Raw genomic sequence first — 19,782 nt, 5'->3', positions numbered from 1 at the left:
AGCATTTTGATTTAAAATTAAACAAATAATAATAATAAAATAAATAAATAAAGTTTATTGTTGGCCTTTCAGAGGGATGTTACACAATGTCATCGCACTGCATTGTTTGAAGTTGATCAAATATTGGCTCAAACTACAAGTCCGGGTAAAAAGCGAGAAATGAGACCAAATCATGAGGCAAAAACGGACGGTTATACTTAAGGGACACCTGTGTGCCAGTTTCCCAAATCAACCAGTCAGCCCAGCAATTGCCTTTTCATGTAAACTCAAGTGTGGTTCAGTGGTGCGCAAACGAACCGACAGCAGACTGAAGTCACACCGAAAGCTCTGATAAAATATGCCTGACATTCTGTGTCATTAACTGCATTAATTGTAATGTTTTCTGTCTGTTCATGCAGCCCTCAATATGCTTCTCATTTCAATGGCATACTAGTGTGTCCCATAGGACTGTCAGTTTGAAACACGCAAGGCGTCAAACACTTTATCAGTCCAATGACACTCTCAGAAGAAAAACAAATGAAAGATGAACTCGCACATCTGTAGATTAGCATTAAAGCAAAGCATATCTGAGGAAGTAGTGAATCCGTAACCTTTTAGCAGTGAAGGTTTTTGAGGTAGACTACGATCTCTGAGGGATATGGCACAAGGACTGCATCCTAATATGCACTGCATAGTCTCTGCAAAATGAGAATTAGCGCATCCTAGACTACATTGTGTTGAAATGAGTATGTTAAAGTCTGCATGAAACGGAAGTTGTGCTATTCTTTTCTTTCCTAAATTGACGTATGAGTGAAATGGCTTCAACAATGGGGACTTGATTTGATGGTTGTGGTTTGCTATTGGTCGATGCCATGTGAGTGACAGGTTGTTCGCGTCAATTTTGATTTCATGGTAACTTTAAAGGAAAGCAAATGGATTTTAAAACGTGCATCCGTTCATGCTTTTTTAATACACAACAGGAGTTTGTGATGGTCCTTCAGAAATATGAAGAGGACAAAGCAGCAGTTTTTAAAGCTTTTGAACAGCTGCTTTCAACTGCCACATGTGTATTTGCACACATGAATAATTTGCTTGAATAATTGAAAGACCTGAAGCAATGTTTAATTAGTGAGAAACATTTGAAGAGTACATGTTCAGTTTAATATGTTAATATTCATAGTATTTTTGTAGCATATTATTTTTTTGCTGTAGTAATGAGGAATGGTGCATTTTTTCAGTATTTAAAAGCTTTTAGTATGTACTACTGAAATCTTGGTATGATGACACCCCTACTTAAAAGTACTGCATTCAAAATACCTTTCAAAAGTTTGGCATCAGTAAGAATTTTGTTTTTTAAAGAAATTAATGCTTTTATTCAAAAGTGCCATTAAAGACACTTATAAAGTTACAATATATTTCTGTTTTAAATAAATGCTAAAATTTTGAACTATTTATTAAAAAGTCCTGAAAAAATATATTATGGTTTCCACAAAAATATTAAGGGGCAACAACTAGGATAATAGTAGGATAATAGTAAAAAACATGTTTCTTGAGAATCAAATCAGCATATTAGAATGATTTCTGAAGGATCATGTGACACTGAAGACTGGAGTAATGATTCACAGGAATAAATTACATTTTAAATATATTCAAATAGAAAACAGTTTTTTTTAAACTGGAATAATATTTCATAATATTACTGCAGCCTTGGTGAGTCTAATAGACACCAACCTTTTGAAACGTAGTGCATTATCCCATGAACTATACTATTAGTATGCAGTATAAGTGTGCAAGTTAGGATGCAAACACAGAAATCACACGGGTACTGACGCGTGTGAAGACTGACCGTCTGGAAACAGCGTCTGAAGTGAAACTCGCACTGCATCATGTCAAAGAAGATGGCAATCGTGGCTTTACGCAGCTCGATCTCCGGAACCAGTGTCATCTCCAGAATCGGACCCACCATCTCCGGGATAAACTTGATTTTGTGTGGACCTGCAGGATGTTCAGAAGAAACAAGTTAGCATGCCTGAATCCTTTAGATTGTTTATTTAAGATCTTTTCTGTTAGTTTTTTGGATCTGCTTTGTGTTTGTGATATTTTTGCCGGCAGGTACACCAGCACAGGGAATATCGTCTCTCCGCTACCTCCTCGCAGTGCCTATTTGTGTCTAACAACAACTTTTATGTATTTTCGTGAGGTGTGTACAACTTCTATTTTGGATGCAGCATTTCTAAATCTCTACTTTCATCTGTGCTCTCCTAATCCGCAGAGTTCGTGCAATCACAACACTGAATAGATGCAAACATCTCTGATTCTCTGGTGTATGTGAGTAAACCTGGTATCAAACGCAGCAAGCTAACGAACAACCAAAGACTGATGAGAAACACATCTACCGTGAGGTGGCAAACATTTATTCAGGGAGGAGTGTGGGACCTGAAAATACTTTCACAGCGGTGCTTCCTCAACTGTCCTGCCACTAATTAGCACCTTCACTTTCGGAGCATTTCCATTTCCACGGCTCTAAATAACAGTAAGGTGTCTAGGTTTAAAAATAACCCGCTTGAAATCAGTGCTAAAACTGTAAGCCACACCACACAAATGTGGCAGACACAAGCTGTGCAAAAATAAATGATGCCAAAGTTATGCTATGTGGATGCTTGGAATCCTTTTAAAGATGCAATGGTTTTTAGGGGCATAAGCCTTTTACAAAGAGCCCACAGGATTTAGAGGACTGCAAGTTTGGGGTCAGTATGATTTTTGAAATGAATTCTTTTAATCACAATGCATTAAATTCATCAGAAGTGACGGTCAAGACATTTACAGTCTCACGTAGGCAGACCTTCAGACTGACGGCAGAAAGTCTAGACTCTATCGCAGTTTTCATTGGTCAAGAGGCAGTCTGACTGACAAGAAAAGCAACCAATCAGTTTGTTTTGTGTAGGGGTGTGAAAATGTAAAGTCGGTGTCTCTACAATTCACAGTTTTCAAGTGACGTCACACCCTTATAAGAACGCTGCCTGGAGGGCAAAACATGGCTTTCTTACATTGCCGTCCATTCCTTTTTACCAGGTTTGTACTAAGTACTAATATAGTAAGACAGTGATATTAAAAGACTAAATTCAATATACAGATTAATGATGATTAATGATGCTGCATACACAAGCAGAAGAATTTCCTGTTAAGCAGTTTTCCATAGAAAACCATTATAAATAAAACACAAAAGCACATTGCATTCATATTCTGGGTTAATCTGCTCGCCTGTATATAGTATGCATCATTAAATAAGGTGTATAGAGCAATTGATCTTTTGATATCACTGTTTTAGTACATAGTCACTTGTTTTCACATTACATGTTTCAGAATATCCCACTGTTTTTAGTGATTTAAATAATGTAACAGGTGCTGTGTATGGATCACAAATGGCCAAAACTTGCATTTTATTCACATATTTTTGTTTTTCTTCTTTTGAGATGGAAAATAATCAAGAGGGTCATGCACTTGCAGATAGACATACCCCAGTATATTTCACAACTATTTTCTGTCTAATATAAAGATCTCTTAAATGGCAGCTCACCTAGGTTGTACCACATGTCTCGGATCTCAAAGCCAATCTGTCGCCGCATGTCTTGATACCTATAAAGAGAAATATGAAGATATCAGAGAAAGACAGATGACTTCATAAAGTATAAAATTTTGCTCAAAGACCACAAAACATTTGTAAGAACGTCTCAAATTTATTCTACTGGAATTGAGAAACATTTATGGCTTCAACTTGCAAACCTTTGTAATATTGAGAGAAGAATAAAAGCTGTTCAAAATCAACGTCACATGGCCCAATCGGTGCTCTCATATAAAGAAAGTGTGAAGTAAGCAGCGTGGCGACAGATCCCTTATGCTTTACCTCCAGTGGCCTCAGCAGGCCTGACATCCATACATTACCGCTGTCATTTGGGGACGCCTGTGGCCCTCGGCTGGATTCTGAGCCACCATCGATTGCTTTGTCAATATGCTCTCATCCAGTCGTAATTTACGATGACAAGGACGAGGTGCGTCGGAGCCCAGTTAACACACAGTAAAGCCTCTCGCAAATCCTCTGAGTCTTACTTCTTTCAGTTTGACTCTCATAACTGACATTTAATCATTTTTGTGACAGCTGCAGACCAGATGCATGCTAAAGCACGTCACGTGACTCACCTCGAGTCTGACCAGGATATTGTTCACCTTGAGGTGGTTGCAACAAAACTCTGTGATGTGTTTTAATTGAACGCAATTTCAATAAGTGTTGTTATTCTGGTAGGCATGTCAACACTTTCATTCATTTGAACTAAACTTTTTTTAGCAAGAAATGAATACTTTATATACCAAGGGTGCATTAAATGAATCAAAAAGACAGTAAAGTCACAGATAATGTATTTTAAATAAATCTTTCTAATGAAATAATCCTGAAAAAAAGTAATAATGGATTTTCAAAAACCATTAAGCGCTAAAACGGTTTTATACATTGATATTAATCAGAAATGTTTCTTGAGCATCAAATCATCATATTAGAGTGATTTCTGAAGGATCATGTGACACTTGAGACTGGAGTAATGATGTTGAAAATTCAGCTTTAATCACAGGAATAAATTACATTTTAAAATATATTCAAATGGAAAACAGATTGTAATATTTCACAATATTAGTGATTTTACTGTATTTTTGATCAAATAAATTCAGCCCTGGTGAGCAGAAGAGGCTTCTTTTACAAACATAAAAAAAACGTACAGACCTCAAAATTAGGAATTGCAGCGCACACTAGAGCAAACATTACTTTTGTTTAATTGAGAAAAAATGATTTCCTGTTGTAAATGACATTATGCTACAAAAGCAATGAATAGAGCATTCCTGTAATAACACACTCTCAGATGCAGATAGTGTATATTTCTGCTCATACTCATCTCAAACACTTCATTTTCCCTGTCTGATTTCTCCTTTCACATCTTTGACCTGCTCTCTTAATTACTTCACCTTCTTCTGACTTCCTGTAGCCTTCCTCACACATCTTCCTCTCTTTCTTTATACAGGTCGGTCTGTTTCCTGCTAAGCACTACTCTATAATTTGTGTCTCTGGTGTCCGCAGTGACAGAATGAAAGAAACAGACAGCCGAGGGTGTGTGTCCTCACACTCATACAGAAGAGTAAGCTGAGCCTGTTAACACTCACACTTGCAAGCCCATGGGACGTTCTCTGGAAAGAGATGCTAATGTAATACAGCGACAGATGAAAAAGAGCGAGGGACTAGTGTTGTCTGCTAAAAGCGCCTGCTATCCAGCTTATACTTGAGGTATTGGACAAATCATAAGTCATATCGTACTCGGTTACTAACGTAACCTCGGTTCTCTCTAGAGAGGGAACGAGTACTGCGTAATATCTTACGCTATGCGGAAAACCTCTTTTCCACGAGATATTGAAGCCAAAAATTATCCTTAATTTTGAATTAATGTAAAACGCTGTGCAGCAGCATGCAGACATAGGCCTATCGGCTGCCCTGCGGCAACAGCAGCAGCCTATCGAGAGAGGCTCTGCGTGACACATATCCAATGGGGGCATTTCGCGCCCATTTCGTCACGTCCCGCCAGAAAGGGCATCTTCTCGCCCTATAAATATAGCTCGATTAGGCTGGTACAACTGGTTTTCATCGCCGAAGCGAACCAGAGCTGTGTATGCAGGGCAAGATACGCACTACTCGTTCACTCTCTAGAGAGAACCGAGGTTACGTTAGTAACCGAGTACGTTCTCTTACGAGAGTATCTCTCGTTCTGCGTAATATCTTACGCTATGGGGAACACAATACAAAACGCCGTGCGTAAAGTCCCAAAGGGCACCTAAGTCCCAAGGGCAGTAGCCCGGGGCTCATATAGTGCATAATCACCATAGACTAACAGAGAGTCGGAGAAGAGAGGCTGCAAGCATCATTCCCCATGAAATAGCATCCTAAAGGAGCTAGTTATGTTAATAGTGTTTCACGCAGACAGGGTGAACGTGTTCAGCCTGAACTGGGTAATAGTACGGGTTATTCAACACCCATGGAGCTATTTTATCGCTTAGTGAGCGATGCAAAAGCAAAACTCAGCATCTGGGCCGGCACAGCAGGGCAGATAGCACTGAATTCTATACCGACGGAAGCTTGGCTTGTAAGGCGGGAACCTCTATGTTATAAAACCTTAAAAATGTAGACGGCGAGGCCCAGCCCGTGGCCGTACAGATATCGGTAACCCCACTATACCACGCCCACGACGAGGCCACGCCTCTCGTGGAGTGCGCTCTGACACCCAAAGGACACTGCAGGCCCTTAGAAGTATAAGCCAGTGCTGGGACATACGTGGGCCAGCGCATCCCTGCTCTTGGAGAAAAAGTTCGGACAGTGAGCGTTTTCTTGGGACGCGAACAGGTCCACCTCTGCTCTGCCAAATGTCTCCCACAGCAGTTGGATCGTCTGCAGGTGCAGCGACCATTCCCCTAATGGGACATTGTTTCTGGACAGATGGTCTGGTCCCAGATTCAGGCGACCAGGCACATGCGCTGCTTTCAGTGAAAGCAGGTTGTGCTGAGCCCAGACCAGGAGGCGTTCCATCAGCCTGTAAAGGTTTCGGGACCTGGCGACACCCTGGTGATTTATGTATGCCACCACTGACATGTTGTGCTGACCGGACTAAGACGTGGCGGCCTTTTATCTGGGGACAAAAGCGCCATAGCACGTTGTCAACTGCCAGTATTTCTAGACAGTTTATGCGTAGGAGCTTTTCCCGTTCTGACCACTGGCCGAAGAACAGTCTGCCCTCGAGCAGCGCTCCCCATCCCGAGGTGGAGGCTCCCGTGGACACCGCCGTCACACTTGAGGGAGTCCCCAGACTCACGCCTGACTGATACCAGTCGGCTATTTTCCAAGGTTCCAGAGCCGAAACGCATTTCATGTCGACCCTGAGGCGAAACAGACCAGAGGTCCATGCCCGGGATGGAACTCGCACTTTCAGCCATAACTGCAGTGGGCGTATGGGAAGCAGGCCCAGCTGGAGTACTGAAGATGCTGAGGCCATGAGGCCCAGCATTTTCTGAAACCTTTTGAGCGGGACTATAGAGCCGCGGCGAAAGGATTTCGCGGCGCGCTGAATGTCCAGTTCTCATACTGGCGACAGACGTGCTGTCATAGACAGCGAGTCCAGCACTATTCCCAGAAAGGAGATTTTCTGGCTGGGAAACGGCGAACTCTTCGCCCAATTGACTATGAGACCCAGATTCTCGAGATGCTTGAGTAATGTGGTTCTGTGTTCTATGAGCTCTGAATGTGATCAAGCTAGAATCAGCCAATCGTCCAAGTAGTTCAAAACTCATGCCCTGAAGTCTCAGGGGTGCGAGGGCCGCGTCCATGCACTTCGTAAATGTACGGGGTGCTAGGGATAGGCCGAACGGTAGGACTGTGTATTGATATGCCTGGCCCTCGAAGGCGAATCTCAAGAATCGCCTGTGACGTGATGCTATTTGTATTTGGAAATAGGCATCTTTCAGATCTATTGACATAAACCAGTCTTTTCCTGGTTGTCAGCATTCTGAACTGGCGCTTCATAAGCACTCTATTCAGCTGTCGCAGATCTAGAATGGGTCTGAGACCCCCATCTTTTATTGGTACCAGAAAATATCTGCTGTATAGGCCCCCTTCGCTCTGAGCCTGAGATAAAGGTTCTATGGCCCCTTTGCTCAGCAGTTTCGCTATTTCGGCTCGAAGTAGATGAGATACTTCGTTGTTTACCGTGGTTTCGACTCGGGTCGTGTAACGGCAGGGACGTCGAGTGAACTGTAGCGAATAGCCTCTTTTTATAGTGTTCAACACCCATTCTGATACCCCGGGAAGCTTTGCCCACGCATCTGCGTGAATAGCTAGGGGTAGAATGAAATCCGGGCTCTGGCCGCGGCATAGCGGCGGCTGCAGAGCTTCGGTGTGATGAGACATTAACACTGTCTTTATAGTGTGCGAGGCGGGAGGCGCGCCGATCACGGCGGGCAGCCTGGTCACGCTCGAATTCTCTATGACAGGTTGTGAAGAGAGAGCGAGCGGGATAAACCCTGTGGGGTTGAGCATGTCTGTGAAGGAATATGGGCGCGGGACGGCTGGCACATTCACTGCACTGAGAACACCGTCTGCTTATGCTGACCAAATGTGTGTCGATTTCGTTTTTACAGAAAACGAGGGACACGCATCGTGTAGTGTTTGTGGGCACTGTGTCGTGGGCACATTCTCTACATTTTTGCACAATCGACATGAGTCGATTTTATTTGTGCTAGCCCTGAACTGTGGCGGGATGTGTCTGTGTGTGGGAATGGGCACTGAGACGTGGGCATTCTTACAACACTCATAACACCATCGGCCGTGGCCAGAATACCAGAAAATACACTCTTTTGGGATTTATCTGGGTCGGCGTAAAAATGGCATTTGTGTGCAGGCAAGCGGGCTGTGGTGCCGGCTTTTTTACTGCGAAATACACTGGAACAGTCACATTGTTTGGAACTGAACGAGCGAGAAGTTTCGGTGGAGTCTGGCCGCGGCGAGACTTAAACACCGTGGGTCTTAGCTGACTGTATGTGTGTTGGTTTCGTTTTACAGAAAACGTGGCACATGCAGTGTGTAGTGTTTGTGGGCACTGGGTTGTGGGCACATTCACTACATTTAATGCACAATGACATGAGTCGATCTCATTTGTGCGAGCCCTGCACTGTGGCGGGCTGTGTTTGTGTGTAGAAATGAACATTGGGCTGTGGGCATTTTATTGCACTCATAACACCATCGGCTGTGGCCGGAATACCAGAAAATACACTGCTTTTATGATTTTTCTGGGTCGCCGTGGAAACGGCATTTTTGTGCAGGCAAGCGGGCCATGGTACCGGCTTGTTTACTGCAAAAAACACAGGAACGGTCGCATTTTCTTGGAACTGAACGAGCGAAAAGTTTCGGTGCAAGTCTGGCCGCGGCGAGACTAAATTTTATTAGCTGCGACACCTGGGATCGAACACGGGTCTCCTGTGCGAAGGCTTTGGGTTTCGCCACTGAGCCACAGGGGGAAACGACAAAAGCTTAAAATAGCTTGAGCAGATAAAAGAGCGTCATCACAGTTTGTGTGTGTTGGCGTTTGTTTGCAGGCATGCGTGTTATACAACAGGCTCATTGCTGCAATATTGACATTTTCAGCCGCTCAAACTAAGAGGAGCTGAGAAATGTTTGAGAAATGGAGATTGGTACGGCCTCGGCGGGACAAAAAACACACTCTTTCCTCATTTCACCGCTGACGCATGCCCACGGGGGGCGGGGGCGGGGTAGCTTTCTTATAACGTAAAGAAAGCTAGCCGCGGTTTTGATGCTGGCCCGTTTCCCTGACGACTCGCGGGCAGAAGGGGGGAGGTCCACAGAGCTTGCCCAATCCTTACTGTCCGACGCCAGGATAGAGCAGCTGGCCTTCTCTACAGATGCAGCTATCTCGTCGTCATTAATGGCGGAAGCGGCGGCGCGCGGCAGCCGTTGTCCGTCAGCGAGAGACTCGAGTGAAGCTGGTGAAGCTGGCGGGCGAACCGGCGAGCTATCACGGGCTGGAGAAGGCTCGGGGCTGTTTCGTCGACCTCAATGGCGGAAGTGGCGGGAGGTGAGGGACTCAAGCGATGCCGGCGAAGCTGGCGGGCGAACCGGCAAGCTTTGGGGGGCAGGAGAAGGCTCGGGGCCGCGCTGGGCATGGCGCTTTTTATGGTGCGGCGCTACAGCGGGCTGAAGTGCAGGCTCTGAGAATGATGCCAGACGAGTCCTCAGAGTCACCATCGGCAGTAGCTCACAGTGAGGGCATCCGCCGTCGACGAGAGCGAGAGCCGCATGATCTTCACCCAGGCAGGAAACGCAGATGACATGGCGATCGTCTTCACTGAGTGTGGCTCGGCACGAGCCGCAGGATCTATGCATCTTGAAAAAGACGCAGCTCTTTTAGGAGAGGGAGAGAGACAGTGAAAAAATGTGTGTCGCAGCGGCACACACACACACTTGCAGAAAAGGATATAACGCCGGAAAGCGTAGCAGGTACGGCGGCTAAAGGCGGCGATGCCAGCGACCTTCAGACTCAAGGCTCGTCCCGCTGTGTGCTTTTCTCAGACGGCGTGGCTTCTCACTCCGGATCCAGCAATGCGGTGATGCTTCGCTGAAGAGATGAAAATCAGTTGTACCACCCTAATTGAGCTATATTTATAGGGCGAGACCCCGCCCTTTCTGGCGGGACGTGACGAAATGGGCGCAAAATGCCCCCATTGGATATGTGTCACGCAGAGCCTCTCTCGATAGGCTGCTGCTGTTGCCGCAGGGCAACCAATAGGCGCGCAACCCGTCTTACCTATGTCTGCATGCTGCTGCACAGCGTTTTACATTAATTCAAATTTAAGGATAATTTTTGGCTTCAATATCTCGTGGAAAAGAGGTTTTCCCCATAGCGTAAGATATTACGCAGTACGAGAGATACTCTCGTAAGAGAACTATAGAACACCCTAGAAACCCTGCAACCACCAAGATCAACTAATCAATTAATAAACTAATCGAGAATGAGCTCATATAATTCAATAAAACACCATCAAACCCCCCAATCAACCAGCATGGCACACCAAAAACATGTTCTCCAGTAAGTATTGTGTATTTCTTACATCTGTACCGAGTATGTGAGCTTTGGCCTGAATGCTCGTTTACTGTGATGCCGTTTTGGACTCAGAAGGAGAAGAAAAGAGGAGAAAAGAAAGAGTGGAGAGTCAGCAGCAGCGGCAGCCTCTCTGAGGTCAGCATGACACCTCCAGCACAACATTGGGAGGATGGAGTGATGAAAGGTTGAGGGAAGGATGAAAGCTAAGGCTATGGCTCTGAAGGAATGAAACATCACTCTGAAAAGGCACAACAGGGGGGAAACAGCACAGAAGAACAAAGACAGGGTAGCTGAACAGATTGTTATAAACATGAGACGCAGCATCCTTAAGACATCAGCACATTTTCTGATAAAAGCCCTCAAAATGCCAACTTTGGGTTTCTTGTTTTTTTTGGTAGAATTCCAGGACATGAAGTGTCATCAGGTTGAAATGCTGTCAGCAAGTAAACAAATTAAACTGCATTATAGCTGACAATGTGTTGAGCTTGTGCACTTTTATTTTTGCATGAGTTTGGTATTAAAATTAAAGAGATTGTTAACCTGAAAAAAAATTTAATCTGCTCATCTTTCTTTTGAGGACAAGCATAATATTCAGACTTGACATTGTCAAATGTTATGGTTGATAACTAATAAATTATTTTAAAAAATTTGCTACTTTATTAAAAGTGGGATGGATGGATGGATGGATATCGATATCATCTAATACCGTACAGGTCCCATTTATCTGCAAAATACTGTAAGTGTTATGCTTCTTTAAATTATCTAATTTTAAAAACGTTCTGATGCAGAGATTGTTGGTTATGTCTTTCTTATGAATTCGCCAAATCAGTGCAATTCACCCAAAACCTAAAAGCAAAAAGGCCTCCCAGAAAGAGCTGCAGTTACTGACACCAGCACTGCACGTCCTGAGATACTGTGTGGTTTTGGAAACATGTCCTCATGTTCCTGAGAGGCTGAAGAGTCCTGACAGACAGAGATCCGTCTCTACGAGAATGAGCTCACGCCACAGGCAAACACAGACAGAGAAGAGGCTCTTCACTCAGTCCTGCTGTCTCTCCTCCTCCAACGCTTGCAACAGTGATGCAGAACCTGTACATGTTGTCAGGAAAACACATTTTCTCTTTCTATGCTTTCAGTATTTGTTATATGCCTCCCTCCCTGTTCGGTCTTGTACTAATCTGGATGATGTTTAAATCTTTGCATTACAAACACTTCACATGTTTTTGCCTCGTTAAGAAGAATTGCTTGTTGTGTTCCTCATTTGTAAGTCACTTTGGACAAAAGCGTCTGCTAAATGTATAAATGCAAATGCAACATGACAACATGTCTGTCTAACTCTCACCCGAACACTCGAAATACATCATTTCTGACAAAACGGATGCTTTTTTTATATTCAAGCATCATAAACATACACTTTTCCATCCGTAGTTCTTCCTGTTGAGAAGATAATATTCTACAATTTTGTAGCAGTGCATTGTGGGTAGGTGCCAGTGATATTAATGTGCTTACTTGTGGAAGATCTTGGCCCGTTTATCACTTGAAAAGTTCTCAAGCTGCAAAGACTCCTGGGTAAGGAATGCCACAGCGAGGTGGAAGTAGTTATTCCACAACTGAGAGAAAAAAAGGAAGGAAAGATATTATTTAACTTCAGCTCCTAATTGAAATAATTACAGACTAAAGGGCCGTTCACACCAGGGAAGATAACTGAAAAGATATCTACGTTTCAATAATCATCCTAATTCTAAAATAATAGGGAAGTACTCACTACAACTAATGATAATGACACAGAGAAACAGCTAATGAACGATAAAAATAATGATTTATCTGCCTTTAAAAGAGATTCAAGCATTTAAAGTGGTACATGACATAACTGTGACACACACTTATAATGAACAGAACCTTACCGTGCTTTAGTGTGGATGTTAATATAGTTATTGTTCTTGGTGTGAAAAGCCCTTAAATCATCCTACATTAAAGTGCCCCTATAATGCTTTTTCAGATATTACCTTTCATATAGTGTTAAATATATCTATTTGTGAATGTATGATGTCTGCAAAGTTTTAAAGATCAAATTGAATGTTAGTCTCCTAAAAGAAAGAAGTGATTCTGAACTGCCTGAAAGAGTCGTCAGTAATTCCAGTCTCACTTCCTGTTGAACCTGTGTATGTTTGTAACAAATTTGCATAATTTCACTTTATGGTCTTGATTGGCTGTCGGCAAACAGTATCTGCTTTGTCCCGCACTCAAACACTGTAGTTTATCTGAGACTGGAAGAGTTTGGTTCGTGTTCTTCATGTCGAGAAGACGCTGTTTTCTGTTAAAACCAATGCCAATGTTACTGTTTGTATCACTGTGTATCAAGAGCTGAGGAAGAGCTGAAATTCACATATGGTAACAGGTGTTTAATTTCCGACACGTGCTGTAAGTGGTCGACCAATCACAACAGACAAGACCATCTGACCAATATGAGCAGAGGAAGCTCTCAAAAAGGAGGGGGTTTAGAAGAATGTTTAGACACCGTAAGAAAAAGGCCAAGGAAATGTAAGTGTTTTTTTTTCCTTGGATGCATGTAAACCTATTGAAGGAGACCTACAGAACCAAATTAGGAGCCTTTAAAATAGCGTAATAGGGGTACTTTAATATCATTACATATTTGAAGAGAATTAGACGATCCTTTCAATTAGACATCTACAAATGAGATTTCAGAGATTTTCATGCCTGTAGCACAAATGATGACATGTTATGCACACTAGATTAATAGTTATTGTGAAGGATTTGAAGTATGAGCAATAAGTATGAGCAATAGTCAGTGCACACAGCTATTTAAGCAGAAGAGCTGATGCCACTCACAACAATATTTTAAAAATAATTCATTGGCTTCTGAAAGCCAAAGTGTGTGTCGCCAGATGGTTTCAAGGGTAAAATGAGGACTGAGATTAAGAATAACCATGAGCCAACAACCAGCGACAAGCAAGAGAAGCACAATGCTCAGAGAAGAGCCGCTTCAAATATTCAAATCAGACGCTCGGAAATTGCAGCCCATTAGCCTGTCATGAGTTATTCTGGTAGAAAGAAATTTAATGATCCCTGCTGGAACTTCCTCTAACACAACCGGGCAGATAGTCACAATTAGAAGGTGTGCGTTTCATAAACAAGACTATCCTCCGGTTTCACAGACAAAGCTTAAGCCTAGTCCGAGACTAAAATGCATGTTTGAGCTGTTTTGACTGAGTCTTCAAATATGTCAGTGCCATTGTTTTGTCTCAAGACACACACCATCAATATTCTTTCCTAAGGCACGTTTATAAAAGCTACTTAAATGTCCTAATTGCACTAAGCCTGATCCTGGCCTAATCTAAGCCCTGTCTGTGAAACCATGCCTACAGTATATGTTATTATCAGTGCTTTTTGGTAGCACTTTACTACTCTAAATGCATTATAAATCTATCTATCTTTCTAGTTTTTTCTTGCAATGAACACAAAATGAGATTTAGCATACATTGATAGTGAATGGCGGGGGGGGGGGGGGGGGGGGGGGGGTGGGGGGTTAGTGTTCCAAGCAACAAAGTCAAACAGATTTGTTGTACTTTAAGCCTCACCTGCAGCTCAAAGTTGGTTTGATCGAGGAACTTCTTGCTGAGAACGGCGGCATACTGATTGATGGCTCGCAGGAAGACTCTGAAATGAGAGAAAATCATGTCAGCCACTGTCTATTTAATAAAGACCATGGTCATGTTCTATTCATTCATTTTAATTTATTATCATATTTAAAGGAGCGTGTTTGTTCTTAACAACAGCCTGTAGAAAATGAAGCATTAAAACAGCCAGTAAAAGTCAGAATAATGTAATTCCTGATGCGATCCCTGACACATCGAGACGCAGAACTAAAACACCATTCAGCTTGAGGCGAGGAAGCACATAAACTTCAGATGATAAACTTAATCACAGGTCTTTAACTCCGCCACACTGAGACGACATTAGGAGGATATTAGAGAGACTTAAAGACGCTTTATTCACTTAGTTCAATAAAGGCCGTCACTAATGAACTATGAGAGAGAACAAGAAATCTTTATCTACTTCTCTAACTGTGTCACTGCTGAAGACGAAAAAAAGAATGAATGAAAAAGAAAAGGAGAAAATGCAAATGGTGTGGAAGAACAGAACCGGCAGACTCAAATCACTGCAAAATCACACTTTGCAATCAAATCAAGATGAATAGACTCAAAGCAGCAGGCGTCAAAGAGAACATTTCATGTCTGTAATGTGACATATTTTGAGTAGTTCAGTAAACCCTCATTGCTCTGTACATTTTACAATGCAGACAATTTAATTACTAATGCCTAACAGAATGTAGCAGTCTCAAGATGCATAAAATGGATAGTATAAATACATACACATCTCTTAAATAAAGACCAGGAACACGCATCAAGAAATTAAACCGGTTAAAAATAAACAAATAAATAAATAAATCCAATATATACAGCAATTTTCTACAACAAAATATCAAATATAAACATATTTTATTAACATTAAAGACAATTAAATTTGGATGATGGCAGCTGAAAAGGAAGATGATTAGGAAAAAGGAAGCACGATATATATATATATATATATATATATATATATATATATATATTAATGTCCAACAATATCAAACGGTCATGTGAAAGCAGTTGATAAATATCAGCCAGTGCTTCAATATCAAGTGTCAAAAGTCACCAGCTGAAGTAGATCTGACAAGTTTCTTATTATTAATTTCCAACATGAAAGACCGAGCAGCGATGTAAATGTCTGACCCCTCATGTGAGAGTGTCTGTCAGATGTTTGACATCTCATTAGCACGACTGGATATCAGCGACTGAATTGTAAGTCATCTTAAAAGGCTCTGGCTGTGTAAACGCATCAGAACCCTTATTAATCATCCTCTAATCTTGAGCGGGGCGGCGCAATACGAGCCGAATGAATTTCTGATTGACTAAGATAAACAGTGTGAGCTCGACACCATTGAGCAAGCGCTCGCGTCACGGCACAGATCTGCAGGACGTCTGCTCTGAGCTCTGACTCCTCCATTGTAACGGAGAGATGGAGCGTTTCTCATCAGGGCCAACGGATACAATCTGTTTATAATGAGCTGCTGAAAAATAGCTGCTTAATGTGACTGGAGACATTAATAATGCAAGTGAGCTTTACTAAATCAACAGATGGACAGACAGACTGACGACCGACTGAAACTTTAGTCACAGTGGATGGCATATTTAATCTGACTCACATGAAAATGAGGCTGTGGAGCAAAGCAGCATCACGAGATAGAAATGCAGCACTAGCTCATAACCTACACTGCGTTTCATTGATCGAACTATTCTGTTCTACAGTCAAAAACACATTTTATGTCAGAATGATAGATTGCTCAGTGCAGTGGCTGCCATTATAACACAAATCACCGGCTAACATTATCTTCTGGAAGTTTTCCTAAGGTGAACTGTGTACTTTTTAAATCTCATTTCCATTTCAGTTTAATATGCAGAAACAACTATAAGTAAGCCAACCATAAGTAAAAGTGTAATATTGTAGTACTGAGCGGCATTAAACACCACGACATCATCAACCGCTGGAGCTCTGTATGTCAATCCACACTTCTGTAAAAACGTTTGAGGTCAGTATCTTTTTTTTTAAAACTGTTTTTGAAAGAAACAGTCTCTTCTGATCACCAAAGCCGCATTTATTTGATCAAAAATACAATAAACACTTTAATATTTTGAAAAATTATTACTATATAAAACAACGGTTTTCTATCTGAATATATTGTAGAACAATTTATTCAAAGCTTTCAATTTTCAGCATCATTACTCCACAACTGTCACGATCCTTCAGAAATCATTCTAATATGAAGATTTGCTGCTCAAGAAACATTTCTGATCATTATCAGAGTTGAAAACAGTTGTGCTGCTTCATATTGTTGTGCAAACCGTGCTAAATCTGATTATGAAATTGAAATCTTTTGATTAATTTAATGCATCCTTGCTGATTAAAACATACAAAACAAAACAAAAATCCACCTTTTACAGTTGCTATTTCACCTAAATGAAGATGCACTTCTGCTCACTAGGACAAACACTTTGAAGCAAGCAAACACAACTGATCCGGAGACGTCCTGTAAAGGAGACGGCAGAGAGGAGACTGGAGCTGAGCTGCAGGATCAGGACAGACTGATACAGATCAACAGTAGATGTGTTTTCTAGTCTACTGAACACTAAAGATTTACGGCATCTATGACCTTACAGAAGATCAGGCCATCCCATTCTAAATCAGATCTGGGGGAATAACAGCCATACGGTTCAGTAAAAGATGACAATTTTCAGTTTGGGTTGAACTATTGCTTTAACTCATGGGACTCATTAAAAATATTTAACAAAGTTCATTCATTTGCGTTGTTTTCCATTTCATAGACACCTCCATCATAGATGTCTGCAAATGACAGTAAATGAAGAAACACTTAATGACACATTTTAGCCTATTCTTAAATCAAAATCATGTGGGACTTTACACAGACGTTTACAGACGGCTTCAAATGTGGCTCATCAAGTCAGAATTTAGTGGCACATTTTGAGTTTCATTCATTCCTTTTGACTACGCTCTCAGAAAAAAAATGGACAAAAGCTGTCAGTGGGACAGCACCTTTTCAAAAGGTACACTTTTATCCCTAAAGGCTGCATATTAGTACCTAAAAGGAAATTGTACTTTTTGAAAAGGCACCGCCCCAGTGACAGCTTTAGTACCATTTACTGAGAGTGTGTATAAATATACCAAATCAACAATGCAAGAAAAACAACACCAACACATTGTGTTTGTCTCTAACACAGCCCTCCACATTAGACAACCCTTATGTAGTCTTTCCCTCTATAAGAGCATCAGAAGAGCAAACAGCTGTGTAAGACAGTTAAAGACGATTCCTCTAATGCCGCAGCTGCTCAATATAAGGCCGTGAGGTCAAACGAATCCCAGTTTTAATGATTCCTACATCCCTCGCGCGCTCTACCCTTTAATACCACTGACGTGGGTAATCGATGCATGGAGATGCAGTCTTGTGAGCCAAATGCAAACAGCAGTCGTGCTCTGATCTCCGGAAATCTATCTGGGATGCAAACGGAGCAAAGACAAGACATTTCAACTGAGTCTCTGCCTCATTTTCACCAAGAGCCCGACATCTCATCACAATTAAAGCCGATCTCTCTGTACGCCCGGCCACGGCAGGGCAAACATGCTTTAACGCACGTCGCTCATTGCTGCTAATGCAGATTCAATAGCAGATGCATGTGTGTTTGCATTGTTGTCAGATGCAGTCGTTCGTTCTAATGAATGGAATGATGATCCATGAAACTCATAGCAATTTTGCTGCATTAGAGGATTGAAAAAACAAACAAACATCCATTTACTAGATCTTCCTAGCAAGTGGCAGACAACTGAAGAAAAGCCGCTGTATACACATAGTACACACACATATATACTGTGTATATATATATATATATATATATATATATATATATATATATATATATATATATACACACACATACATACATACATTTTGTTGAATACATATATATTCTGCTGTGACTGTATATACTGTATGTGTGAATGAAAATGAATACAATTTATATGATTAAATATATTATAATTCCAAAATATATTATATTGAAACATTATCTAATATATTGTTATAATACATTGCTTTTAATTTTCTGTCTTCTCTTGATGAGGACAAAACCTTGTTATGTATACAGAAAGAAGATGATAATGCCTGGCCGCTTTATGCCTCCGTATGTGGCGTTATGATTTGAAATCTCAGTTCTCTTCTAGGATACGGCCCTCATCTTGTGAATTAATCAGCACTGCATATTTATGCACATGATTTCTCACAGCTTCCGTCCAAATGGAAAATCTGTGCACAAGGCAGCTGAAATGTCGCCAATTCATTTAACTAGAATTGAAGAAATCTCAAACTCTGTGGGATCTGATTAACGTTTAAAACATGTCTACATTTCCTTCCCAACAGAGGTCCGAACAATCAAAACTTAAAATGCTTCACAAGTTAATAAGTAGCAGGAAATTAAAATGAAATGTGCACTTGAGTAATATTTAGTGTAAATGGTTGCATTTGGCTGTCATAGATAGTACACAATAGAATAAATAATAAATAAATCCTGCACAGTTAAATTATTCTACACAAAACTGCTGCTTTGCACAGTACAGATTCATACATTATTAATTCAGTTCCATTCAAATGTAATTGTGTAGCACTTTTCACCATACACATCACTGCAAAACAGTTCTACAGAGAATAGAGCCGTACAAACACTGAGCAAGTCAAAGGTGACTACACTGAAGCCTGAGCTTTTGCTGTCTTCCTTTCTTTTTTCTTATACTTAGTGCAACAGTTCTGCTTTGTTTAGAACTAAAAAAAGTAACGAAAACTCAACCTTGTGTCGTTCCAAACCCGTAAGACCTTCGTTCATCTTCAGAACTCAAATGAAGATATTTTTGATGAAATCTGAGAGCTTTCTGTCCCTCCATTGACAGCTACGTCATTGCAACTTTCAAGGTCCAGAAAGGTTGTAAAAACATCGTTAAAAAAATCCATGTGACCTCAGTGGTTCAACCTTAATATTATGAAGCAACGAGAATATTTTAGTTTTTTTCCACAGATAAAGTATTCTCTTCGCTTCATAAAATCAAGGTTGAACCACTGAAGTCACATGGATTTAAAAAAAAAAAAATGTTTTGACATATTTAGATCTCAGATTTAATCAAAAATATCTTCATTTGTGTTCCATTGCACACTGAGTTCGAAATTCGCATCCGAAATTTCCGCACGTAAAAAAAAAAAAAAAAAATTGTCAATCACGCTTGCACACTGAATACGAAACTTTCGTCCGTCATAAAAAAAAATTTCGGATAGGGTTTGATTTTCTGTGTTTTTCGCATCCGTAGCAAGCAGTTTGAATGGTGTTTTGACAATTCAGAGCCACCGAATCACGAATACAAAAAAACGCATAGGAAAATTCCAGACTCAGTGTGCAATGGCAGAATTTTAATTTTTGGGTGAACT

General features: G+C 41.2%; 1 protein-coding gene and 1 long non-coding RNA gene across 4 annotated transcripts in view; one reads left to right on the top strand and one right to left on the bottom strand.

Moving 5' to 3' along the window:
* dock1 (dedicator of cytokinesis 1) overlaps nt 1-19,782 on the bottom strand; it is a 252,549-nt gene that overhangs the window by 46,510 nt on the left and 186,257 nt on the right. For 2 of the 3 annotated variants that reach the window (XM_077200233.1, XM_077200232.1), the window contains exons 30-33: nt 14,276-14,354; nt 12,186-12,286; nt 3,557-3,615; nt 1,826-1,974 (exon numbers count right to left, since the gene is read on the bottom strand). In XM_077200233.1, the coding sequence (XP_077056348.1) occupies nt 1,826-1,974; nt 3,557-3,615; nt 12,186-12,286; nt 14,276-14,354 (388 nt within the window). Of the gene's footprint in view, nt 1-1,825; nt 1,975-3,556; nt 3,616-11,054; nt 11,766-12,185; nt 12,287-14,275; nt 14,355-19,782 lie in introns of those variants that run through there. The other variant, XM_077200234.1, reaches the window with a different exon arrangement.
* Nucleotides 1-19,782, top strand: part of LOC143709691 (uncharacterized) — a 759,555-nt gene that overhangs the window by 568,022 nt on the left and 171,751 nt on the right. The gene's annotated exons all lie outside the window — the stretch shown is intronic.

This window comes from Siphateles boraxobius, unplaced genomic scaffold (genome assembly GCF_051911475.1).
Source record: "Siphateles boraxobius isolate OS27281-9 unplaced genomic scaffold, OSU_SipBor_1 46, whole genome shotgun sequence".
Taxonomy (NCBI): domain Eukaryota; kingdom Metazoa; phylum Chordata; class Actinopteri; order Cypriniformes; family Leuciscidae; genus Siphateles; species Siphateles boraxobius.
Note: the sequence above shows the minus strand (reverse complement) of the source record. Positions and strands in the feature narration are given on the sequence as shown.